Source organism: Podarcis muralis, chromosome 16, assembly GCF_964188315.1.
Source record: "Podarcis muralis chromosome 16, rPodMur119.hap1.1, whole genome shotgun sequence".
Classification (NCBI taxonomy): domain Eukaryota; kingdom Metazoa; phylum Chordata; class Lepidosauria; order Squamata; family Lacertidae; genus Podarcis; species Podarcis muralis.
Window position 1 is genome coordinate 9,459,922 of NC_135670.1, and position 27,320 is coordinate 9,487,241.

General features: G+C 51.7%; 1 protein-coding gene across 2 annotated transcripts in view; it reads left to right on the forward strand.

The window, feature by feature from the left end:
- Window positions 1–9,053: 9,053 nt before the first annotated feature.
- Window positions 9,054–27,320, forward strand: part of EFNA3 (ephrin A3) — a 60,819-nt gene continuing 42,552 nt past the window's right edge. The window contains exon 1 of one of the 2 annotated variants that reach the window (XM_028709175.2): window positions 9,054–9,516. In XM_028709175.2, the coding sequence (XP_028565008.2) occupies window positions 9,086–9,516 (431 nt within the window). In that variant the 5' untranslated portion in view covers window positions 9,054–9,085. The remainder of the gene's footprint in view (window positions 9,517–27,320) is intronic. The other variant, XM_028709174.2, reaches the window with a different exon arrangement.

Here is a 27,320-nt window from a genome sequence, read left to right on the forward strand (position 1 = left end):
CCACATATTTCTCCGGGGAGCTCAAGGTGGCGTACGTGGCTATCCCCTCCTCATTTAATCCCCGCAACAACCCTGTGATGTAGGTTAGGCTGGGAAGCAGCGAGTGGCACAAAGTTCCACCCAGTGAGTTTCATGGCGGAATAGGGTTTCGAACCCAGGACTCGCAGGTCCTAGAGTGACACTCACCACACTGTCTTCCAGTCAAATGCTCCGCTTTCTCTGCTTTTCTAGTATTCACTGCTGTGTGTGTGTGTGTGTGTGTGTGTGTGTGTGAGTGTGTGTGTGTGTGTGTGTGCGCGCGTGCCAAATTTGGTGGCAGGTCTTCTCCCCTCCCTCCCCACTTTTAGGCAGAAACTTTCTTAGGGCTCTTTTTTTAGGGGTCAGGAGGTCTTGGAATATACGGTATTCACTTTTTTTTTAGCTTTTACGTGCCTTAGCTCCTTTGGGGTACACTTTGGCTGTGTACACACCATACATTTAAAGCACATAACTTCCACTGCCCACCCACCCCCAAATCCTGGGAACTGTAATTTCTTAAAGGCGCTGGGAGATGTAGCTCTGTGGGGGGAGGGGGGCAAACTACAGTTCCCAGGATTCTTCTTGGGGGGTGAATCCGTGCTTTGAAATTGTTATGTACTGAAGTTCTCACCCTGGCCAGCAGGGGGATACTGTAGATAGTTATGCAAATGAAGGATCGAAAGTGACGTTCAGTGATTGGATAGTTTTAGAAAGTTGCTACAGTAACGTTGTACTGGAGCTCTATATAAGCAGGCTGACTGAGCCCTTCAGTTCAGTTCAGTTCTGTTCTGGCCTGTGAATAAACAAGAGCTGTTTGAAGAATCGCTGTGTCATCTGATATGTTCACCCACAACTTAACTGAAATGTCCTTTAAATGCAAGCCCCAGCATTTTGAGGGAGCTATATACAGATAATCCTGCTTTCAGACTGTTTTGTAATAATTGGGGTGTCCCAGACTATCTGTCTGCCAAGATTCAATTTACCAGGTGATGTTCGAAGCTCCTTGATAATCCTGGTGTCTGCATGATGTCCCAGCTGTCTATTCTCCCTACTTCAGATCTGTTATATAAGCCGGTTCCTGACCTTCCAGTGTGGGGCAGTGGTTAGAGTGCAAGGCAAAGACTGGGAAGATCCGAGTTCGAATCAGCCACGAAGCTCATGGAGTGAGCTTGGGCCATTCGTTATCTCTCACCCAAATTTATTCCACTTGGGTTGTTCTGTGGGTAGAAATGGTGCGGCTGAAATGGTGCAGCCCGCCCCCCCCCCAAGACATGCGCAGATCAGTGGTTGGCAATCCTTGCAACAATCTTGCAAATGACAACCTTGCAGTGTCGGCCAGAACCATGAGTTGCGTGGTGCTGGAGGGGGGGGCGGGTGGAGGCTGTGTAAAGAATTATTTTGGCTACTGCAACAGTGTCTGTGGCAGAGGTGAGACTCAAAAGAGCTGAATCTCTGTGGGACTGGATTAAGGGGGAAACAGATCTCTTCTCAGTCTTCCCTCTGTAACTGTCTCAAAGGTTCCTAAGCCCCAGACTGTTAGTATTATTAATTTAATTTATATACCGCCTTTCGACAGAAGTTCCCAGGGTGCTTCACCACATACAACGCAAATGTCGCTACACAGCATAATATCAATACAGCATAAAGATCAGAACATTTGTATAATTACACTTGTAGTAATAAGATTTACAGAACAAAATACAGATTTCCCTAACGGCAATGGCATTAAAAACACTCTGCTTTATTTGCCATGGCATGTAGCTGTAGAAACTCGGTCGGAATACCTGTTTCAGATCCAGAAAAAGTGAGGAGGTTAAAAGTGCAGTGCCTCTGAGCATGCGCAGGGTGTTACATGGCCTCCAACTGGAGCTTAACTCCAAATGTTGCTGGACTCCTGACTCCTCTGAGCCTGCCTGGCCAGGGATGATGGGAGCTGGAGTCCAGCAACATCTGGAGGGCCACAGTGTTCCCCACCCCTGTCCTTTACCTGTATCCCAACCAACCAGGGTTCACAGATTCAATGCGCTTATGGAGGTGTAAAGCATGAGTTGGGAAGCTTGTGGCCCTCCAGGTATAGGACTTCCAACACCCATCTTCCCTGACTGTTGGCTATACTGGCTGGGTAAGTTCATTTCGTATGTGATCCCTGATTGGTTGGGGCACGTGCCTAGGACAGGGGTGGGGAACCTGTGTCCCTCCCAATGTTGCTGAACTACAACTCCCATCCTCCCTGGAACTATTGGCCATGCTGGCTGAGGGTGACAGGGGTTGGAGTCTAAGAATATCTGGAAGTCCATGGTCTCCCCATTAGGGCTGGGTGATATATTGTCCAAAACCAGTTTGAAGTCCATATCAGGATATTGGTTTCATAATTTTGATATGTGAAGCCAGCCAATGCCTCTACATAGCTCTGTTCTTATTTAAGACATCGTGATATATTAGTATATCACAATGTTTAGCCGGTGATATACTGAGATGTTGAAAACCAGTTATCTCCCAGCCCTACTGTTTGCCTCTACATAGTTTCATCCTTATTCCAAACATTGTGATATGTTGGTATATCATGATGTTTAGCTGGTGATATATTGTGATGTTGAAAACCAGATATCGCCCCGCCCTCCTCCCCACCCTTGCTTTGCACCTCTGCAAGTGCATTTAATATGGGGTCCCTAATTGGTTGGGATGTGTGTCTAGGACAAGGGTGTGGTGGGAGGGGAACCCTGCAGCCCTCCCAGCTGTTGCTGAACTTCCAAACATGCATCAGGCTGAGCAGCCAGCATGGCTCAATGGTCAGGGGTCACAGGAGGTGGGAATCCAGCAGCACCTGGAGGCTTTGACAGCCCTGCTTGCGATGTCAGCACCCGAAGGGTTAATGGCCAGCTGCCTCCATCACACACACACACACACACACACACACACACACACACACACACTCTGACTGAGCCTCTGGGACTGCTGTTCTCTCCTTGCCCCCTCCCCTTGTACCTTCCACCCTCCTCTTTCTCTACCCACCCCCCTGCAGCCACCCTGCCCGCTCCAACCATCAGCCCAGTCGTTCAGAGCTTGTTTTTTTCCATGTTGTATTTTCTACACTTCACTTCCTCAGATGAATAATTAATTGAAGCTTTTTTTGGTCTTTCCGCGTTTGTTTCGCCAGCCTCCTCCCTTCCCACAACTCCCCACCCCCCCACCCTTCCCAGCTGGGGCTACTGACAGGCATCTAAACAGCCTCTCTCCCCCCACTCACTTCCAGCCATCCATGCACAGACACAAACACACGGCCCACCTTTCTGCAGGCGGGCAGAGGTGAGCAGCCCTTCCCCAACCATGCCTGGTGCACGCCTACGCATGCGTTGGTGTGTGAGCATGCATGCACACTTTGCTGCTCAGTAGCTCTAAGCCCAGGCCTGTGGGGAACCTGTGGCCCTCCAAGGTGTGCTTGAACTCCCAGCTCCCATCAGCCAGCATGGCCAGTGGTTGGAGTAGATGCAGGTTTCCCACAAGCATCTGCTTGGCCACAGTGAGGACAGGATGCTGGGGTAGATGGGCCTTTGGCTTGATCCAGCAGGGAGGCTCTTATGGGCGCTGAAGCCCATCAACATCTGGAGGGCCCCAGGTTCCCCACCCCTGTCCTTGACACATGTCCCAACCAATCAGGGATCACATCTGAAATGCACTTTGTTGTTGTTTAGTCGTTTAGTTGTGTCCGACTCTTCGTGACCCCCTGGACCAGAGCACGCCAGGCACTCCTGTCTTCCACTGCCTCCCGCAGTTTAGTCAGACTCATGCTTGTAGCTTCGAGAACACTGTCCCACCATCTCGTCCTCTGTCGTCCCCTTCTCCTTGTGCCCTCCATCTTTCCCAACATCAGGGTATTTTCCAGGGAGTCTTCTCTTCTCATGAGTTGGCCAAAGTATTGGAGCCTCAGCTTCAGGATCTGTCCTTCCAGTGAGCACTCAGGGCTGATCTCCTTAAGAATGGATTGGTTTGATCGTCTTGCAGTCCATGGGGCTCTCAAGAGTCTCCTCCAGCACCAGAATTCAAAAATGAAATGCACTTAGAGAGGTGTAAAGCAGGGATGGGGAGCCTGTGGCCCTCCAGATGTTCAGGGGACTACCATCAGCCAGCACACCCAATTCAAACAAAGAATTATTGCAATTTTGAATTCCGTGCTTAAAATCCGTGCAAGGCTCAGTCCACCATCCTAATTCAAAATAGTGCCCAGTTGTATCCAAAGAAAGACAAAAACCTGCCGCTTGATCTCAGGAACCATCACGCAAAATCAGGTGGTGATATTGTAAGATATTGTAAATGCAGAATGAACAGTGTTCCAAAAATACAGATTGTTATTGTGGCTTTTGTTGCACCATCTATATACATGGCGCTATACCAAATAAATAAGTAAAGAAGTGAGAGACAGTTCTCTGTCCTGAGGCACTTACAGTCTAGATCTAGAAAACCTCACAACGGGAGACAACAGAGCAAGGGGAAATGAATCTGCAACGATTTCTGTTCTGAGGGTTGATTTCTTTCCATAGTGAACAAGGTCCAGGGCAGGGGGTTGCCAGCTTTTTCAGGCATGCGGGTACAGCTGGATTCAAGGGCCGGGCAATACCTGGTTTTCAACATCATGATACAGCTAAACATCACGATACAGAGGTACCTCAGGTTAAGTACTTAATTCGTTCTGGAGGTCCGTACTTAACCTGATACTGTTCTTAACCTGAAGCACCACTTTAGCTAATGGGGCCTCCTGCTACTGCTGCGCCGCCAGAGCACGATTTCTGTTCTCATCCTGAAGCAGTTCTTAATCCGAGGTAATATTTATGGGTTAGCAGAGTCTGTAACCTGAAGCGTATGTAACCTGAAGCGTATGTAACCCGAGGTACCACTGTATACAGATATGTCCCGATGTCTGAAATAAAGATGGAGGCATGTAGAAAGGTTGGCTGGCTTCACGGTTTTTCCCACATTGTGATTTTTGCATAGCGCATGCACATCCCATGATTCACAAAATATTGCCAGGTCAAAAATCACATCACAAACTACACCCCCGCCCCACCCCCGAATATATATCAAGTTATATTCTGATGTGATTAAAACACACACACACACACACACAGAACCAAGAATGGATTTTTATGTTCTAATAAGTGGCAGGGGCTATGGAGGCAGACAAGTACAAAGTCAGCTCTCCACAGCTGACGGTTGCCGAAGGCGGATTGCAGATTCCACCTCTCTGCTTTCTGAGCCTCTAAATGTCTGCCTCAACTTATCCCACGGTTGTCACTCATCCAAAGAGGGAGAATTAAAGCACTGTGTAAGGCAGGTGGGGGAACCTTTGGCCATCCCAGATGTTGCGGAAATACAGCTCCCATCATCATGCTGCCTGCAGCTGTCGGGAGTTGTAGTTCAGTAGCATCTTCTTGACACTTGTCCCAACCAGTCAGAGATCACATACATTTAGAGCAGTGTTTCTCAAACTAGGGTCCCCAGGTGTTGTTGGACTACAACTCCCATCATCTCTAGCTAGCAGGACCAGTGGTCAGGAAGGATGGGAGTTGTAATCCGACAACAGCTGGGGACCCAAGTTTGAGAAACACTGATTTAGAGGAAGGGCCACAGCTTAGTGGTGGAGCACCTGCTCTGTGTGCAGAACGTCCCAGATCCCAGCGTTTTCCAGGCTGAGAATTCAAACTCGAGAGAGCTGCTGCCGGTCAGTGTTGACACTACTGAGCTAGACAGACCAATGGCTCTGACTCTGAAGCTTCCTGTGTTCCCCTTTAAACCAGCTCTCTATCTTGAACAGGGAGGACTAAGATTTTACTTTAAGAACCTGCCCTCTGCCCTCTTTCCTGCTGAGTGACCTGATCCTCAAATCCAAGGGTGGGAGCACCCTTGAGTCCTTGCACTGTGAAAAAGAAAAACTCCTTCCTCCCTTTCATACAACCCTTTCTAAGGAGTGTGAGAATGAGATGGTTTTTCTAAAGGGGCGTGTCAGGCAGTGATAATTCCACGAATAGAGAGGAAATTCATTCCAAAGGTTGGTACTCATCTCAGCAGACATGGCCTTGGCATTTCTCGGGCAGGGCACCAACCTGGAAGGAGAGGGAGAATAGAAGCTCGTTTAAGCCAGGAAGGGAAGGCACCTTTTGGACCTGGGGTAGGGACCCTCCAGGCAACCCGGTTTGGCCCTTGAAACTGTCCACAATGGCAAACTGTCAACACACTCCTGGGCTGACCTGAAGTCTCCAGGTTTGCCTCTCCAGGTGGCAGGGAGAGGGCTTGAATCTCCAGGTGGGCGAGAGTGCCTTTCATTATTATTTCTTATCAAGAAGACTATGCATGGAGCTGGCCAGCTTCTGCTTGGCAGGATGGGTTGCATAGACTCGGGGGGGGGGTCTGCTCTACTCTGCTCCTTCTTCCCCTCTCCCAATTAACCTCCGTCTCCAGGACTCAGTGGAGAGAGGAAGCACAGAGGAAGAATACGGTAATCAGAGTCCCCCCACAGTACATCACCAGGGGCCACCCCTAGCTCTCAGGTTTGGGCTCTGAAATCTCAGGGTCTGGGATACTCCTGCCTTGGCCATCCTAGCCCATAAGCTGCACCCTGTGGTTTTGCCTGGCTGGCTTCTGAGCATGCCTCTTGCTTCTAAGGATGGTGGTTAGAGAAGTAGGGGGTTGAGCATATGCGTAGAAACCAGCCTGCTAAATGATGGTAGCGTTGGCCTTTGTTGCTCCGCCCACTTTTGCCCCTGGCTCCTCCCACCACAGACATGTGGCCCCCGGAAGGCTGCCCAGAAGGGAACATGTTGCTGGATTCCATCTCCCAGCAGCCAGCATGGCCAATGGGCAGGGAAGATAGCAGCCATAGACTTCGCAGCATTCAGAGGGGAATGGGGCCCTCATCCTGGGCCTCCTGCCCGGAAGCTACTCTGGTGGCTCTCCGGATATTGTTGGGTTACAGTTCCCATCAACCCCTGGACAGCACGGCCACTGGTCATGGATGATGGCAGTTGTAATCCAGCAATGTTATTGGATTCCAGCTCTCATCAACCCCCAACCAGCACAGCCAATGGTCAAGGCTGATGGCAGCTGTTGTCTTAACAGCATCTAGAGGGCAACAGGGCCCCCCTCCCTGTTCTTCTGCCTAGAGGCTACTCTAGATATCATTAGACTGCAGCTACCATCTGCCACGGTCCGGTCTACGGGCAACCGAAGTCCCGGATGAGGACGTTGGGACAGGGGGCAAGATGGTGGGGTGGGAGCAGGAACGAGAGTCCAGCAGCCAGGGTTTGAGGGTCAGGAAGCAGGGAGTCATGAAGCCAAGGTCCGAGGATCAGGACGCAAGAAGCCAAACGCAGCAAGACAGGAAGCGTGTTGCTGTGGCAAAGAGCCGAAGGGAAAGGCTGACCATTATATCCCTTCCTGGCTCTTGCTACCAGGTGCAGTGAGTTACCAAGCGGCCTCACCTGTGCGGCCTCACCTTGACTCTCCAGAACAAACTTAGGAAGGCCCCAGTCCTGCGAAGCCCTGCTGGTCACAGGGCCTGGCTCCCACACACACTCCTGACACCATCAACCCCCAGGTAGCACGGCCGCTGGTCAGGGACGATGGGCATTGTAGTCCTGCGACACCCAGAGGGCCACAGATTTCCCCTGCTTCAGGGAAGTGGCCTGCGCTTTGTTGCTTTGCCAAGCAGAAGGGAAGGGTGGAGTCACCCTGGCACAGTGTTCCTTTCTCAGTCCCAGGCCAGCATTCGCACCTTGGCCCAGGACCTGGGGCGACATTCCTGACGCGCCTGAGCCGCAGCCATGGCCACAGCCCCAGACATGTTCAGGCAAGGGCTGGGCCCTGCCGGCTGGCGTTGATTTTCTCCCCGGTGGGCGGGAAGGTGTTGTCTGCCTCCCAGGTTTTCTGGATCAGCTTTTTTGGGGATCACAGGGAGGCCTCCCCAGTTTGCCGCATGAGACCGCAGTAGCCAGGGAGGAGGTGGTGGTAGTGGAGAGTTTCAAACCTGCAGATTCTCGGCCATTGAGGACCCGGCCAACTCCATACTCCGGAGTCCATTCCAGGACATTCTTTGCTGGTTGCTGAACAGGATAGGTGCCAAGCAAACCACACCCTTTCCCCTGGAAGCTGTGGTTCCTGATCTCAGAACGCAGGGAGGCTGGCTACCATTCCACGAGGAAGGAGAGGAATCAGTGCTCTGCACCACCTCAGAGGCACTTTTCTCTTCTCATTATCCCTCCCCCCACCCCGGCATAGAAACTACGTAGTTCTGCGGCTGGGTATGGTGGGTTGTCCCCCCACCTCTCAGGATGAAGCCTGCTCCTAGTTCTGTTTGGGCGATGGATGGAGAGTTGGGAGATAAAAGACAACCTCTAGCTTTCTTCCAGATGTTCGCCACCTGGCAACAATTATTTCCTAAACTGTAGAGTTTGCCAGGGGCCGAGGGGGGCCTTCTCACTCCAGCCTGGAAATTGTTGCCCTATAAACCTGACTTTCCTTCCACTTCCCAGATGTCCAGTGGCTGCTGATGGCAAGGCCCTCTGCCCATGCTCAGAGGCTGTGTCCCCGCTGGATTTCCCCACATCCTGAGCGCTGCAAAGTTGTGGCATTCAAAGGCAGCGTTTAAACCTTTGCAGATAAGGTGTACTCAGAGGCCCTTTCCCTCCCGTGGCCAACTTCCCCTGTTTCCACAGAATTAAAAATATTATTGATGTTTTTAACATCAGCCCCTCTCTCATTCACAAGCGAGTCCCAAGGACAAAGCCCCGGGGGAAATGCTGAGGCAAAGGCACTCTGCCCATGCCCACGGGCCTGTCCCTGTGATTTTTGACTCCGCACAGAATTCAAAACAGCCTTGGCACAAATGTAATATTTTATATGGGGGAGAAGGAGGAAGGAAAGGTGTGCGTTTGAAAGGGAGGGGGGTTCTCCAGATGTTCTGCGAGAGGGGGGGGCTTTCTTTCAAAAGGGGCGGGGCGTAGTGGCCGGACACGGACACGCCTCCCCCGCCTGTAATCGAAAGCAAAGGGCGCGCCAGGAAAGGGACCCCCAATAGATGGAGAGACGCGTCGGGCGCGCAGCGTGGGGAGCCCGTGGGAAAGATCGGGCGCGCGCGGCGTGCAGGGAGCGCGCGAGGGGGGCGGTCCCGGGGCCGGAGGCGCGCAAGGAGGAGGGAAGGAGGAGCCTCGGCGGCGCTGGGGGCTCCGGCGGCGAAGAGGAGGAGGAGGAGGACGGCGGCGGCTCCGATCGCCTTTGGATCTCTTTCTCGCCCTCGCTCTCCGTTCCGGCGGCTTCGCCTCTCGTGCACGGTCGCGCCTGGCGCTGCGCTGCCCCGGCCGGCGGGATGGCCGCGCTCCTGCTGCTGCTGCCGCCGCCGCCTGCCCCGCCGCTCCTGCTGCTCCTCCCGCTGCTCTGCTTGCTGTGCCACGGCCCCGCCGGCAGCCTCGGCAACCGGCACGCGGTGCATTGGAACAGCTCCAACCCGCAGTGAGTACCGGACCCGGTGGTTTGGGGGGTGGGGTGGCGGGAGAGAGAGAGAGGGATGGGGGGGGGAAAGTGTTTTTGCTTTTTTTTAAAGGGGGGGGTTGCTCAAGGAGAAAAGAGATCGGGCTCCGTTTGCCCGTTTGCGCCTGTATATCCCTGGACCCCCGGAATTTGCCCCGGCGCGGGAGGCGAAGGTGGGTGTTAGGCAAAGAGGGGTCGGCGGGTGAGGTGGGAGAGGGCGCGCGTGCACTGCATAAGGGGGGGGAGGGGTGTCTGGGAGGAGGGGGTGCGCGTGCACGTGGACGGGGCGAGGGCACGTGCGCGGTGGGGATCGGGGTCCGCGCGTCGCCGGAACCTGGGGATGGGGGAGCAGAGATTTCATGGGGGGGGGGGAGGGAGCGGGGTTGTCTGCTTTTTGTCTGTGCGTCGGGAGAGATCCTGCAGAATATGAAGCTTCCTCTGCCCCCCCCCTTCTCTCCACCCTCTTTCCTTCCTAATCGCCCCCTCCCCCAGTCTGGCGGCTGTCTGGACTGGGACCCCAGTCTCTCCCTCTCTCCGCCCCGCAACTCACCGGCACCCCCGTCTCTCCTTGCCCGTCTCCGTCCCCCCACCGTCTGTTTCCCCTCTCTAGTTTTTGCAATTTCAGCTCTGCTCCGCTTCTTAACCCCCCCCCCCGCCGCCGCCGCCAAATTCCCCTAAATCCAGGCACCGTGGCCTCCATAGTGAGGTGTGTTTAGAGAGGGGGAGCGGGGCCGTCTGCGCTTTCCGAGCGAGTTTATTTGTTTATTTCCTTGACCGTCGGTGTTTTTTTTTTAAAAGGACAATTTCTCCTTAGTTCAGGGGTTTTGGTGGGGGGGCTCGATCAGACCGCGGTTGAAGGGCAACAGAGCCCTCTGTGTGTGAGAGAGAGAGACAACGTGACCTTTGCACCCCCGCGGGCACTACCAGCACCCAAAACTTGGGTGGCACACACTATTTGGGGGGGGGGGCACGCTCTGCCCTTCTTTATATATAACCCTCCCGATCGAGATCTCCCCATGCCTGCTGCTACCCCCAGGACTCTCGCCACAGACAGCATGCCCAGCCTTGATCATGTGTGTGTGTGTGGCGTGACCTATATATCTGAGCCTAGGTGTGACTCCGTGTGCCAAACCCTCGCCAGCCCTGGCACGGGTTCCCGGGCTGTTTGTGGGGCTGAGCCGCGAGACTGGCAGAGCAGACACACGCCTACCGATCTGTAGGCACGGCAGATGCGGGGGGACGTCGAGCGCCCTGCCCGCCTTGCATCCCCGGAGCACCCCGTGGCACGTGCCCAGGCAGTGCCGGGGCTCCTCTGGGAACTGGGCGAGGTTTTTTCCCCTTCTTCCTCCTCCTCCTCCTCCTCCTAACTGGCTGCTGCTTAGCGAGAGAGAGGGAAGGCTGTGGGGTGTTTATTGCAAAGAGAACGGCAAAGTGCCAAGGGAGAATCTGTCTCTCTTGAACATTCATGCAGGGATTTGGAGTGTGTGTGTGTGCAGGGACGGAAGCTGCCTGATTGATGCCTAATCATTTCTCACCCCCCCCTTATTTTTTTTAAATGCCTCTTTTAAAACCATCCGAGGCAGGCAAGGCCGGTGTTCATCCTAGCATAGCCTTCTCTGGAGTCAGAGAGAGACTTGGTGCTTCTAACTCAGTGCGGTCTACACTGGCCGGCAGCAGCTCTTTCAGGCAGGGAGATGCCAGGGATCCAACTTAGGACCACCTGCATGCAAGGACAGAGGCTCCTCCTGCTCAGCTGAGGCCTTTCAGCGCCACCTTTTCACCCTTTCCGAAGGGGCTCACCTGCCTGACCCTTCCTTTGTAAATTTGCCAGGACACCACAAAGGGAACGGGCTGCCTGTATGTGAGTGTTTGGGAACACACACACACACACAGAGAGAGAAGGTGTGTAGTGTGTGTGGGGGGGAGGGGGGTTAACCAGGGGGGCTGACAGTGGGGAGCCGCACGGTTTGAAAGCTGGAGGCATTAAGGGCATTCCTGCTCCATATTTTTTTGTTTTCCCAAGTGGGAGGGATCTGAAAGATATTTATCGCACACACCATCTCTTGATTCTCTTTTGTTTCAGAAGGAGCCTCATTTAGCCGGCTCTATTGACTGCTGGGCTCCGTGTAAACACGCTGGCCATAGATAGCAAGTGAGAGGGGGATTGTATACACCTCCCCCCCCCCCCAGTTTGCTTAATGTGAGTCAGTTAGAGCTGCTTCCACGGGCCTGCCGCTTGTATTTTGAAGTGTGATGGGGGGGCGGTATATAATTTGGCCTATCCCTCTTTATTCATTCATGTGTGGTCCACTCAAATTCCTGGTGGAGTCCTGGTGGCCAGCAATGTTTTTTCCCCTCCTCTCTCTCTCTCATGTGGCGGGAGGCTGATTAACCAACAAAGCCACCTGATTTCTTTAGAGGGCCCAGGCAGGGCCTGCTGTGTGGCAGCAATCCTTGGCTGAGGAAGACATGGTTCTCGGCTTGTGTAGGACGCCTACCCCCCTTTTATTTACGTGTGTAGCTCCGGGACCGAACCTCCAGCGAGCCGCGGCGTTGATTCCCAAGTGCATTTGGCTTGACCGGCGGCTGCTGGTGCCACGAGTGGCCCAGATCTAGAGACTTGAACAGAAAAGTGTTGTTTTGCAAGGTGGGACACCTTGCCGAGTCGCCGTTTCTCTGCGTGATTCCACCCCTTCGCTTTTTGTAAAAAAAATAAAATAAATCAATGGGGGCTTTAAGTAATAATCTGGAAATTGTAATGGCCGCCGAACAGAGCCACAGGGAGCCAGATCAATGGGGGAGTTAACAGCGCCTGTGTCTTGCATCTCTAATGCTCTGCCCATGGGGTGAAGCGAAGGAAGGGACATGGCCGGCGTGGGGAGACCAGGGCGGCAGCGTAAGTGGGCGGCGCCAGGCACAGGACCCTAAAAACGGGTGCTGGCGTGGCTTGGGAACAGGGTGACCCTCTGGGGTCTGACCCTCTGCCAGTGCCTGTTTCCTACTCCCCGGTGGCATATCCCTGCCGCTTTGCGTCTGTGGCTTCCATTTTCTCTGGGACTTGGCCGTTACCCGACGCTGGGAAGGACGGGTCGAGCCTGGAGTCCACGTGTGCCCGGCTGTCTGCAAATTTCTCTCCCTCCTGCTCCCCAGTGTCTATCTGTCCGTCCGTCCTTGGTGCGTCTGGGTCTCACGCCCTCCGTCCGTTCCCTCTCCCGCGCCTCTTTTCTGTGTGCCTCGAGGGAGGACCGTCTCCTTTGAGAATGTCTCCTGAGGCGGAAGCCCAGGCCCCATAAATTGCGCCTCTGAATTGGGCGCTGGCGGGCGCCACACAATGGCGGAGCAGCGGACGCGGGGCCCTTTGCTGGGGGGGACCTCCCCACACACCCAGCCCCCTTCCTCCGGCTAAAAAGCTTTCTAACCTGGCCTGACTTTTAGTGGTTGTGTGTATGTGTGTGTGTGTGTGTGCGGCGCAGGGGTGGGGGTGGCAGTTGAAGAGAGAGGATGGTTGCTAAGGAGCCGTATCAAGGGCTCAGGTAGATCTGCTCTGCAGAGCCTGACCCACAATGCACTGGGGCTGCCTTGGCGGCAGTGATGGCAGTGGTCACAACGGGCCTAGCTCACCTGGCTTGGCTTATTTCCCACGAGACCTCGGCACCCCAAACTAAACCTTTCCCCGCTCGGTGCCACGGACTCCTTTTTGGGGCCTAGCCATTCGATGGTTGTCTTTGCTGGGGTGTCGGGGAAAGGCTTCGGTTCGGCTCCCTTTCCCCTTCGGTCTTTACGTCCCCGCAAACCGCGCCGTGGGTGCTGGGCCCCCGCCTTTTGTGGTGAGCCGAGGCGTGTTGTTGGGGGGGGCGGGGGGTCCCTGCCGCAGAGCCGAGTTGCCGGCGCGTCGGGGATATTTATGGCGGAGCAGTGCGGCAGTGTTGGTTTCACTGCAGCCGCACGCGCCGTACATAGCCTTGCGCGCCGGGATTTTGGGGATAAATTATCGGCGGAATTGGTCCTTGTGGGGCCCCGGTCACCGGGTGTTTAGAGAAGCCATAAACAAACCCCCGCGAGACACCTGTCATGGGGATGAGGTTGCTCTGGAGACATTTTGACCTGACAGCGCTGAAAGCTGTTCCTGCGGCCTTAGGGTGCTGGGCTTTGAGAACGAGCGCAGTAGCCCTTCTTTGGGATGGAGACGAGACGATGCCCCAATTCTTCCACCTCTGGGAAGCTGCTTGCTTTCCCCCCATTCCCCTGGAGAGACATTAGGGAGCATTCCTTCCCCTCCGTACAAAGCTTGTTTGTGTTTATGAATATCCAGTTTTCCTCTCATTCCAACTGCTGCTGAAGCAGGTTGCTCTTATTATCCAGGATCGGGGAGGGAATGAGTTTTTTGACGTCTGCCCTGTCCCCCGCCCCCAAACCCATTTCATCAATGTGGCGTCTTACACACACACACACACACAGAGAGAGAGAACGTGCCCCACTGGTCTTTTTCTGCCTGCTTTGACTTATGTGTGCCACTCTCCTCAGGACCACATTTCCTGCAAACCCACAATGAGATGGAGGTTTGCCATTGGTTTTGGGGGCTCCAAGATGGCTTCATCGCTAGGTCTTCGCTCCATCACCCGTCCCATCACCTTTCAGTAACCGGCATGGCCTTAGTGGATTACCCTTAGGCCGGAGAAATGCTTTGCATTTCTGGGAGTTTGATAGGTTTTTTAAAAAATAAAAATTGGCTGCAGAGTTCCAAAAGAGCCATGGTTATTGCATTTTTCCAGGCACTTGGGTGAACTGCAGCCTGGGGTTTTACCCAGATCGGACATCAACGCAACCTGATCCTCTCCTCCAAATATTGTATTAGAGATGAAACTGGTGCCACCTGCCTGAGTTTGGTCTCCCATCCCTTTTATTTCTAAGTCTTTCATGCCTGCTCCAAGATTATGGTGGTGGTTGTTGTTGTCCTCAGACTCCCTGCAGAAAAGGTGTCCTCCGCTCCCCAAAAATCTCTGGGGTTCACGCCCCTCTTGCTTTTTAAGCAGGTCCCTGTGTCACACTGGTGTGTATCTGTGTGTTTTTCCGGACAAGGGCAGATGTGACTGGTGTGCTGATGAGATGCAGAGCTGCTGATTGGTCCAGGATGGGCGGAGGAAAGGTTGGGAGGTGGTCTTCTTTAGAGGGTCCTGCATACAAAGCTCCACACATTTCTCAGTCTTCAGACTAGGATCAAACACTCCCTGCCCCTTTCAAAACAGAGAGCCAACTGGGGTCGGTTGGGGAATAGCTTGAATTAGGAAACCTTTAAACTTCTTACCATTTTCTTTTAAAAAGACAGGCTGGCATGTTATTCAGGGAAGGTTTCTAGTCCTCATGCTCTGCAGGCAGGGAACAGTGTTAGAAACATCAATAGTATGGGGGTGTGTGGAACACTGGCATTATCTTAACAGGATGGAGAAGAATACCAGCTTAAAGTTTGCCACATTTTAGTGGGTAGACATCTGAGTAAAATTGTGTGTGTGTGTGTGTGTGTGTGTGTGTGGAAATACTCCCAAGATTCTTTATGGGGCTATCAAATCTGTGTTTCGCAGCCCTGTTGAGCCAAGCGTGGGGAATCTGTGCCCCACCGGAAGTGTTCAGACTACAACTCCCATCATCCATAACTGTGCTGGAGTGGGATGATGGGAGTTGGAGAGCCACTGATTCCCCATCTTTGACACAGAGGGATTTTTTGGCGGGTAGGGATATTGCTAGGTCACATTCACAGGTTCCTCCTGTGAAGGAATTTCTACGCAGGAAATTAACACATAAACCATGGAAAGATTGTTGCAAGCTGTGTTTTTGCATGTGGGTTCACATGGCTTGCGAATGTGTGCTGTGTGCTGAGCATTTCAGACCCCATCCTCACCATCTGTTTAAAGCACTCTGATACCACTGTGTCCCCCAGAGAATCATGGGAATTGTAGTTTCAAGGCTCTGAGAGTTGTTAGGAGGCACTCCCTCACAGAACTACAATTCCCACAGGTCCCTAGGAAGAAGGATGGGTTGTTCTACCACTCTGGGAACTGTAGCGCTGTGTGGAGAAGGGCTGTATAGCTCAGTGGCAGAGTACCTACTCCCAAATTCAATCTGTGACGTCTCCAGGTAGCCTTGCCTATCTCATGGGCTTGTGGTGGACTGACTACAGCAGGGGAGGGACTCTTTGGCCCTCTGTATGTTGCTGGACTTCAACTCCCATCCGCCCCACCAACATTGCCCTTGCCCAGTTGTGATGGGAGTTGCAGTTCAGCAACATGTTCCCCTTCTCTGAGCTACAGGCTCATACAAGGCCATTTTCCTGGTGGCAACTTGGAATCCCTTCCAGGCGATGATGCAGAGAAGCTACACAAAAGCCGGTTGTCTTCCTTTCAGACCCGCAATTATTTATACATAAAGTTGGGCAGCCAGAACAGCTAGGAAAGGAGATGTTGTGGACTAGGAACTTGTGTGGACGTGCTGGTGAGGCTGGGCTCCTAACCCCATGTGCACACCGTGAGGAGGAGCTCCCCGGAGGAAAGGCAGGATTCAGATGTGAGGCATATCTCAAACCCACAAAAGTCTGTGTATACAATCACGGCGCTCAACACCCTGCAACAAGGTTGGGCAAGCTGTGGCCCAGCCAGCCTGGCCGATGCTCAAGGAAGATGGCCAGTAGCCAGGGACAATGGGAGCTGGAGTCCAGCAACGTGGTTTCTCATCCCTGGGATAGCTCAGTCGGTAGAGCATGAGACTCTTCATCTTGGGCAGAAGATTCCTGCATTGCAGGGGTTTGGACCAGATGACCCCCATGGTCGCTTCCAACTCTACAATTCTATGATTCTGTAAAATGGCTCAGGACCACAAGGAACACCTCTCCTCATATAAACCAACCCAGATCCAGAGACCATCCTTTGAGGCCGTTCTTCATGTGCCTCCTCCACAAGAGGTCTGGAGGGTGGCAACACGAGAACGGGCCTTTCCTGTGGTGGCTCCCCGTTTGTGGAATGTTCTCCCCAGAGAGGTTTGTCTGGTGCTTCCATTATACACCTTTAGGTGCCAGGCGAAAACGTTCTTCTTTACCAGGCCTTTGGTTGATTCTGTGGCCTTTTAAATGTGTTTGTGGGGTGGGGTTATTGTTTTGTTTTTGTTTTAACTATATAGTTTGTGGGTTTTATCCTGTATTCTTATGTTGTGAACAAGCCTGAGATCTTCGTCCTGATCGCTTCTCGGCCTTTTGGCTTAGATCAGGGCCTATCATGCCCAACATCCTTTTCCCATAGCAGACGGTCGCTGCTGTGTTAGAAATTAGCCAGGAGCCAGGCGCATTTTGCCGCTGGCGTGGGTCCAATTGCAACCACGTAGAGATCTCTGGATGCCAGGCTGGCGACTAGGGAAAACCAAATGCCATTTAGAAAAGAAGGCTCTGGAATGTTTTCCTTGAAGCCTGAATATGTTTTATTCTGGGTTGTTTTATTTGATGTTTAATGTGTCGTAAACCGCTTTGAGAGTTGCTCTCTAAAATGTAAAGCTGCATAGAAATGAAATGAATAAGAATAATACTAAGTCCAATTGCAACCCCCCCCCCCCAAAAAAAAAACCCCGGCATCTAGACATTTTGTTGTGGCAACCATGACCTAGGTTTAAGGTGCCATTTGGCGATTAGTTTATATACCTGAATTTGTAACACTGCCAACCAGATGCTTATGGTAAACCTACAAGCAGGACTTTGAGCACCACAGTGCTCTCTCCAACAGCAGACTAGGGCTGGGCGATAACAGTTTTCCAACATCGCAGTATATCACCAGCCAAACATCTGGTACCTCGGTCTGGAGGCCCGTTCACAACATGAAAAGAGCGCAACCTGCAGCGGCATGTCTGCGCACGTGCGGGTTGTGATCCACGTCTGCGCATGATGTCATTTTGCGCTTCTGCACATGCGCGAGCGGCGAAACCCGGAAGTAACCCTTTCCGGTACTTCCGGGTTGCCGCGGGACGTAACCTGAAAGAGCGTAACATGAGGTATGACTGTATATCACCAGCCAAACATCTGGCGATATACCGCGGTGTTGGAAACACAAACTGCATTGGCCTCAGCCTGCAAGGCGCCGGGTGAAATTGCCACAGCTCTCACCATCCCCGGTGTCCCCCCCCCCACTTGTGGTGGGTGCCAGTGCCGGGCTGGGGGGTCCTTTGATTGTTTGGAGGGGAGTGGCAACCACGCACTCCTCAGCCGAGCAGTTAAAAGATCCAGAAGGAGGAACAAGCTGTATTGGTGCCTCGCCAATGTAGCTTTTTTCTCCCTGTGCACAGTTATGGGGTCAGAGTGGGATGTCAGCTTCACTCAGCCGTATATCGCTGGTAAAACCGCCACTGCTCCTGAGTCCCTCTGCTAGCAACGGAGCGGTGAGTGTTTCACCAGCGATATACCGCTGAGTGAAGCCGACATCACAGTCTGCTCCTCATACCGGTCCTGGGTGATATATTGACATATCGCCCCAGCCAAAGCAGACACAGTCTTCGTATCTCATAGCCATTAATCCAGTCCAGACTCCTGTTCTTGTGACACCCAGCCAGATGCACCAGTAGGAAGCCCCCAGCTGAACCTGGGCACAGCAGCATCAATTCTCCCCACCTGCGATTCCTAGCATTTGGCATTCAGCGGCGCACTGTCTCTGGCAGTCGATGTAGGAACATAGCCATGGATAACCCTGTCCTCTAGGAACTAAACCAGCATCCCTGCTGCATTGAGGGTGTGTGTGTGGCTTCTGCCCCAAGTCCTTCCCTGACAGCATCGCTGCTCAGGATCCCGGGAAATGGGATGCTTGGCTTGGCGGGCCAGTGGCCCAACCCAGCACAGCTTTCTTCCCTAAATGCTAAAGCACATTTGCTCCTAAGAGCATCTTCTTCTGTGTACCGGCGCATCCAGCGATGTAACACACAGAATGCCAGAAAAAGCCAGTCTTAATCAAACTGCTGGTCTCATGGGATTGCGGTTATTTATTTTGTGTAGATGATCCTTTTCCCTGTTGCTAGGGACAGACTTTCCGTTTTTTCCCCCTTTTCTTTTTAAGGTCTAGTTCTCATTTGAGGTGATGAGTATGTGCCTTGTCTGCACTGCTTCCAGACCTCCGGTGAGCGTCCACGTGACTGGATGCTGCTCTGTGCCAGTGGCAACAAACAAACATTCCCTTGCAGGTAGAAAACTAGGGAGACAGGTTGTAGCCTTGCTTCTCCCTGAGATGCTAGCTTTCTCTGTGAAGGGAATGGTTTCTGATGGAGGATAATTTCCATCGGGTAAATCTCCACTTGCATTCTGGGTTCAGCCCATCCTCTGGTACAGTGGTACCTCGGGTTAAGTACTTAATTCGTTCCAGAGGTCCGTTCTTAACCTGAAACTGTTTTTAACCTGAAGCACCACTTTAGCTAATGGGGCCTCCCACTGCTGCCGCTGTGCCGCTGGAGCACAATTTCTGTTCTCATCCTGAAGCAAAGTTCTTAACCTGAGGTGCTATTTCTGGGTTAGCGGAGTCTGTAACCTGAAGCGCCTGTAACCCAAGGTACCACTGTATAATGCAAAAGCTTCTTTTGTAAAAAACCAGCCAACCCCCCCCCCCCCCCCCCCGCTTCTTGTGAATGCAGTCTCCCGATTTTGTGATGATTCAACAGATGAGCTGATTAGGGGCAGAGGTAGGAAAGGTTTTCACCCTCACATGACGTGTCAGGCTACTGCAGGCCAGGATGGTGGGGGGTTTTTTTTGGGGGGGGAGGTGTTGCCATGAAGGAGCTTTCGGAAAATCTGTTTCTGCTGCGCCTTCTAAGATGTTCCACACCCAGGAGAGGTTTGCTCCTTGCTCTCCCCCTTCCACCCACCCAGATCGCTCTTAGGGCCACTTTCAGACATGATTGCCTTCTCTCCAGCGCTGTTAAAAAGCTTTCACCGTGTCAATGCTCCATGTGGAATCAGCGATATCAAGCATCAGCGCATGAATTATTGGCAGGGGGCTGATGTGCAGGAGGGTGCCGTAATGAAACGGGGGAAATAGGATGCTGCCCTGGGCTGAGTGATTCTGACTCCTCCAGCCTGGTTTGGTGAGCTCTGACTGAGTGCTGCTCTGCTGGATCCCAAGCAGCGAAGGATCTCCCTTGCCCCTTCTGCCTGATCCTTTCAACTTGGGCAGTGAGGGACCTTTGGTCCTCTGGGTGCTGCTACGCTACAACTCCCACCACCCCTGGCTGTTGACCATGCAGAGGCGGCTGGGAGTTGTAGTTCAGCAACATCAGGGCGGAACTGGTTGCCTCACGCCTGTTTTTGCTGAGGATGAAGTCAGCGAACCAAGCAGGGGATGCAGCCATGCTGTTGCCTCTCCCCTAGCTAGCAGGACCAGTGGTCAGGGATGATGGGAATTGTAGCCCCCAAACAGCTGGAGACACAAGTTTGGGAAACACTGCTGTAGTGGGTTAATATTTAGGAGGCATTGCCGGGGAATGGAGCAAGCAGGGGCACACCTCCTAATATCTGTATACTACAATATTTTTATACTCTGGCTTAATGAAATAAAACCTGGCAGCGAAAACGTATGTGTGTGTTTGCCTTGTAATGCAAAATGCTACTTAAAATATAAGCCTACTAGAATTATTATTTTTTAAGTGCAATGGATCTGTAACAGAGCAGCAGAGCATTATTGGTCGTAAAATTGTTGTTTTTTAATGGTCAAAAGGCACCAGCTGCCCTCTGCTAAAAGCCTAAGAGTCAAGAGGAACTGTGTGCAGCCTGCCTTAGTTTCTGAGGCCCATGTGTCAGTTCTGAGGCCTACCTCTGGGCTTGTGTTGTGCCTTGCCTGGCTGGTTGTGGGTGCTTTGAGTCCAATTTGTGCTTATTTAATCAGGCTTAAAGCCAGAGAAGGGCCTTTAGTAAGGGGGGGGGGGGAGACCTGTGGCCACCCAGACGTTGTTGGACTCCAACTCCCATCAGCCCCTGCAATGTCCAATGTTCAGGGATGATGGGAATTGGAGTCCTGCAACATCTGGAAGGCGACCAGGTCCCCCCATCCCTGCCCTCCTCCAACTGACAGCCAACTTCCAGAATCTTGAAGTTTCTGCTACCCCTTACTTACCCCATCCCGTTTTTCATCACAAGAGCGGCCATTTTGGTTGCTGTTCTCTTGCGCAATTTCAGAGCATGATTCCCCTCAAACATGATTGGGGGGCACACAGTGCCCCAAAAGGTGCTTTGGGGGGCACCGTGCCCCAAAAAGTGCTCTTTTTGGGGGGGACTGCAATGTGAAATCGCGCAAGATCACAGCAACCAAAATGGCTGCCATGTTCCCGCAATACAAAAATATGAAGATGGGGTCCAGAAGATGGCGTCCCAGATTTTGGCTTCAAAGTGTTAGAGGGTAGGCAGATTATTAGCATGGGATCGCTTGGAGCTCGACTTGTGACATTTGGTCTACAAACATGACATTGTTGTAAGACATCAGTTGTGTGGAGCAATGGCGGCTAGAAGTCACCAAGGAGAGTGGTCTTTTGATAAATTTCCTCCTGGCCCATTTGCTATGAGGCTTAACACAAACGCACCCCGAGTTTAAGAACTGAAACTTTGTGTAAAAACCACTGTCAAAAGAAGTCTTGTGGCACCTTAAAACCCAGGCAAATTTATTATGGCATCGGTTTTCATGGGCCAGAGTTGGCCTCATAACACGGTTCACCCTCTGGAAAAACTGTGTAGGTTTAATTGGTTTCTGTGATGTTTTGGCTCTGGGCTCAATCCATACACCATGGATTAAAATGTGGTCAAGGGTATATCCCATGGGAATCTCTGACTGGTAGAAAACTTTCCTGAATGGGATTTCACTCCACTGCCAAATATATATATATATATTTCCTGTACTAAATTTTCCTGCAGAATTTTTTCCCTTTTTCATAACATCATTAGTAACAAATGCTGATTGCCCATGCCCTATTACACGGCGGCTGGCAGGTTCAAAAGTTTTCAGCTTTCCTTTGCTAAATACAAATAAAATAAATCTGCAAAATTAGATCACAAGGGCGTCGATGAATTTCCCAATGCGAAACCCTCTGGTGGAAATGACCTTATGGGAATTAGCCTAATGTGGATGAGAAAATTCTCCAGAAAAATGTCTGTGGCTAATTTTCTCCCCATAAAATTCACACCACTGTGTTTCAGGGATCTTAATTACAACCCTGCCTGTCTCTGCTCACACACACACACACAAACACACACACACACACACACACACACACACACTTCCTTTCTGTTGGCACATCACTGCTCTGCTTTCACCATCCTATTTAACATCTCCTGTGATTCTTCTCTGGGTGCGCCTGACTCTTCCTGAGCCTTTCACAAGAGCAGGGTGGGGAGTGAGGAAGAGCTGGCTGGCTGGGCGTGTGCTGATCTGTCAGCGGCTGCGTGGGTAGCATTCCTGAATGGAGAGATGCTTCTTTCTTCTGCCTTCCCACCCACCCTGACCCACGTCACGGCAGGACCATGGCAGGTGGTGAAGGCCAGAGAGGCCCATCTCGTCCAGAATTCTGCAAGCGGGATTGGATTTTTTTTCTCCCACTCTCTCATAACACACAACTCCCGACACCCACAATCTATTGCTCCCCTTTTCTCTAAACTTAAAAAAAAAATTATCCCCAAATGCATCAGCCTTTCCTCAGACAAGAGTGGTTCCATCCACTAGTTCATTTCGGTTGCCCTTGTCTGATCCTTTCCCGCAGTATCCTAGCTGTTCCCAACTATTCCTCATAGGATTTGCTTTCCAGATCCTCTCCGTCAACCGGTCTTCCTTTTCCGAACACGCGCCCCTTCGTCAACACCTCCTTGGAGTGCCGTAGACAGCGTTCTGGAAGCGACAGGCTCAGCTTCCTTACAGGGCTTGTAATTCTCCACTGGATCCTAATTCCACCCAGTCCAAAAAGATGGGGAAGAATTACCCTCCTTTTGTGTCTCTGAAAGAGGCTCTGCCCTGGCCTGGCTTGTTCCAGAGGTGCAACAGGCAGCCTCGCCTGAGGACGTTTCCTTCTGCTTGCCATCCCGTTCACAGACAAAGTGGAGTCTAGTTGGAAGGAAGCAAATCCTACAGAGGCAGCTGCCTCTTATTCTGGGGGTGGGTCCGTTGGCGCTCATGGGAGCCTTTAAATAATTTTTTGGTGTGTTGCTTGCAGTGCGCTAATGTGCCCCAAACGCACACTTTGGAAATCATTGCTTTGGGCTGTAGCAAAAGCAATCGCTGAGAGTGTGGCGGCGTCTTAAAAAGATAAACACATTTTATTGTGGTGCGCAATTTTGTGGTGTCCACGGCTACCCTCCGTTTGTGTGGAAGGGGTTTCGTGCCCCCTTGACCCTTCCCAAACACGCCGCGTTTCCGCTTTCTGTTCCGCTACGGTAACCTAACTGCTCGTGACCGATCTTAAATTCAATCTTGTTCCTTTGTTTTGTGCAGTGGCGTCTCTGCCGCGGAATGCCGAGCAAAAACCAGCCGCTTGGATCTTTTCGAGTTGCCTGGCTTTCTCTCTGCTAAGGCGCATGCCATAGAAATGATTGAAAGTGAGTTGATGGGAATCTGTGCAAAGTCCCAACCTGTCAACCTGCCTTCTGCTTCAATAACTTGCAAGCGCCCTGTGCCCCAATGCTGAGCGGTCTGGAGAGAAATTGTGGCTTTCCTGAGCCCAAGCATCCCTCCTGCCTGTTGTGTCTCTGTATGATTCCCTGTTCTGGGCTGCCTCATTCCCCATTTATTGTTTATTAAATTTGTATACCACCCCATACCTGCAGACCCTCCAAGTATCCCTATTTTCCAGGGACAGTCCTGGATTTACAGAAGCTGTTCCAGTTTCTGATTTGATCCCAGAATGTCCCGCTTTTCCTTAGGACGTCCCTATTTTTGTCTGAGAAATGTTGGCGGGTATGTAGTTATGCGACCCCCCAGGCCAAGGAGATAAGTAACTATACAACTTTTAGAAGACATCTGAAGGCAGCCCTGTATAGAGAATGTTTAATGTTTTATTATGTTTTTATATATGTTGCAAGCCGCCCAGAGTGGCTGTGGCAACCCGGTCAGATGGGCGGGGTATAAATAAAAAAATATTATTGTTGTTGTTAGGGAATAGAGTATCCCTATTTTCAGCAGAGAAATGTTGGAGGTTATGTACCCATAGATCTCAGGTCAGTTCACAATATAAAATCACAAGATATAAAACACAAGATATATAATAAAAAGGGCCTTGGATGTCAATCAGCCAAAGGCCTGGTTTAAGAGGAACTTTTTTGTCTGGCACCTAAAGGTGTATAATGAAGGCGCCAGGCGAACCTCCCTGGGGAAATCAATCCACAAATGGGGAGCCACTGCAGAGAAGGCCCCGTTCTCTTGTTTCCACCCTCTGGCCCCCTCGTGGAGGAGGCACACAGAGAAGGGCCTGAGAAGGTGATCCCAGGGTCTGGGTAGGTTCATACGGAGAGAAATGTGTTTAAGAAAGTGGTGTTCTAAGTTATGTTTAGAAATGCACGCAAAAAGGATTCGGGTTTTATCTGAGGTTAGTCATATTTAAGAGCCGACCCACTGAAATGAATGGACCTTAGTCACACCCATCAGTTTCAATGTATTTACTCCTGAGTATGACTAACGTTGACTCCAGCCCAAAAGCTGGATTCGAATGCTAATCTTTCTGTGGATTTTTAAAAATTGAAAAATAAAGATAGTATATGTTTTGTGCAGGCCTGGCACAGAACAGACTTATGAATGAACAATTCTGAAATGGACATGGAAAGGAAATAAACCAGGGTTACCCAACATTCTGTTCTCCAGATATGGTTGAACTCCCAGTTCCCATCACCCCTGACCACTGGCCATGCTAGCTGCGATTAATGGGAGGTCGGAGGGCACCATTTTGGCTCCCCTTGAAATTGGCAGATCGGGTTTTATCCTTAAAATCATCCCTCCAACACATACACACACCCTTTCTTTGCAGGGAATTGTCATGGCACAGGATCGGCTCCTCTTACTGCTTTTGCACCCAGTTAGACAACTTTTTGGAGGATAAAGCCAAATTGAGAGTTGCTGGCCCCTATGGCTTTGTTCTCCCTCGCAGTGATGTGCATCTGAATACCAGTTTGCTGGGAATCACAAGTGAGGAGAGTTGCTTCTGAGCTCAGGTCCCGCTTACGGGGTTCCTATTGGGGCACCCACTGTTGGCCACTGTGAGAGCAGGATGATGGCCTGGCCTGATCCAACAGCCAGGCTGTTTGTACAGTCATATCTCATGTTACCTTTGCTTCAGGTTGCTCGTTTTCAGGTTGCGTCCCGCGGCGACCCGGAAGTACAGGAAAGGGTTACTTCCGGGTTTCGCCGCTTGCGCATGCGCAGAAGCGCAAAAATAACATCATACGCGCGTGCAGAAGTGACGAATTGCGACCCGAGCGTGCGCAGACGCAGCTTGCGTTCCTTTCAGGTTGCAAACGGGGCTCCGGAACGGATCCTGTTCGCAACCATAGGTACCACTGTATATCCAAATGCTTCTGAGTTAAATTTGGAGGAAGGCTGCCCCATCCTTGTGAGAAGCCAGGGGAACATGGGAACCAGGCTTATAATGAGCCAGAATCTAACCCGCCAGGATTTCAGGCCAGGGAGCACCCCCGGCCTTACCTGGCGTCACCAGGGATCAAACCTGCACTCTTTTCCGCTGAGCTGCAGCCCTTCCCCTCCAATGTTTGCTGACGTCGCATTGCTAAATCCAGTTTGCTCCACTGATGATCTCTGACCCTTCCGGACAGCAGGGAAAAGGTTGCCTTCTACAGAGTTAGTCCAACTGATCCATCGGTGTCACCTACAAACTGACTGGCGGCAGCTCTCCATGGTTTCCCTGCCACCAGGGTCTGAACCTGGAACTTTCGGCATTCAAGGCAGATGCGTCGCCATGGAATAAAGTTCAAGTTCTGGTCCTCCTGTTTCTGACGAATGGGCTGGTTTTAATTGGGAGCTGATTTATGACTTCATTCCCAGCCCTACCTGGAGATGCCAGGGATTGAACCTGGGTCCTTCTGCATACAAAGCAGGTGCTCCCGCCAAGCTACAGGTCTTTTCTCTCTCCGAGTCCCCTGGAAGCAGCAGCCGCATCCTTCCCTGCGTCCGGACACAGACGGAGGAGAGGTTGAGAGCTCCGGCGCTGTGTAAACAGCACCATCCCACCCATTTGTACCTGTTTAAAGAGGGATTACACATCTGAAGCAGAAAATCCCCGATTTTAATACCAGTTCAAGGAGCCGGGCCTTTTTTAACAACAGGGAAGAATCAACTTGAGGCCAGCCAAGGTGGGGGCTCTCATCATCATTATTATTTTTTTTGGGGGGGGAGATGGTGGTGGCTGGCGGGAGATCAGAGAGGTGCGGTTTTGACACGCCAGGCGAGTGCCAGTTCCAGCGAGGAGCAGGGAAGAGAGCAGCCCTCCATCCGGATCGGCAAGTTGGGGGGGGGGCCTTAATCCAGATTAACCCCAGGGTGGAGATTAAAGGGTATTTTTTTTACAGTCATCTTAATCCTGTTAAGCAAAGCCCCTCTTCTCCTCCTCCTCCTCCTCCTTTTTTCCATTTTCTCCTTTTGCGCGCTCTTTCTCTTTCTTTTTCTCTTTCTTTCTCTCTTCATACAGCCGGCCCAGCCAGGCTCTGAAGTCTCGAGCCAGGATCGAGAAGAATTGCACAGTTTTCTTAGAAGGACAATAAATAAGCTTCTCCCAAGCGTGTGTTAGAGGCAGCATTGTTAAAGTATCATAGGACTGCCTCCATGCTGGCTGGGAATTTGATGCCACAACGTAGGAGTAAGGCCTGGAAAGTTGTTTTGGTTATTGTTATTATTATTATTATTATTATTACTTTGGGTTGTTGTTTTTTTACCCTGGAACAATAAATCAAAGTCTTTTGTTAGGGCTGCCATCAGATTCCACGATATATTTCCGATGTGACTAATGTTCTTTGCTGAACAGGGTGCAATATAAAGGGATATTTTCCACCTGTTTTCTTTCTGAATTGCCCCGGGAATTGCCCCTTTCCATGCCTGTTGTTGCTGCTGTTGTTGTTGTTTAGTCGTGTCCGACTCTTCGTGACCCCCTGGACCATAGCACGCCAGGCATTCCTGTCTTCCACTGCCTCCCCCAGTTTGGTCAAACTCATGCTGGTAGCTTCGAGAACACTGTCCAACCATCTCATCCTCTGTCGTCCCCTTCTCCTTGTGCCCTCCATCTTTCCCAACATCAGGGTCTTTTCCAGGGAGTCTTCTCATCTCATGAGGTGGCCAAAGTATTGGAGCCTCAGCTTCAGGATCTGTCCTTCCAGTGAGCACTCAGGGCTGATTTCCTTCAGAATGGATCTTCTTGTAGTCCATGGGACTCTCAAGAGTCTCCTCCAGCACCATAATTCAAAAGCATTTCCATGCCTATCCCTGCTCATGTCTAACATTGAAGGGGAGAGGTCGTTGCTCAATGCATAGAGTAGGTTCATCATTGTGTGCAGAAGGTCCTGGGTTGAGAACACAAGAGCCCCGCTGGATCAGGCCAGTGGTCCATCTAGTCCCTGTATCCTGTTCTCACAGTGGCCCAGCAAGCGGAACCCAAGTGCAGGATCCTTCCCTTCCTGCCTCCAACTGCTCCCCCCCAAAAAAATCCTGGGAACTGTAGGCTGAATATTTTTGAGGGGGGGGGATTCCACTCTCAGCTACAATTCCCAGCACCCCTAACAGACTACAGTTCCCAGCAGTCTTCCA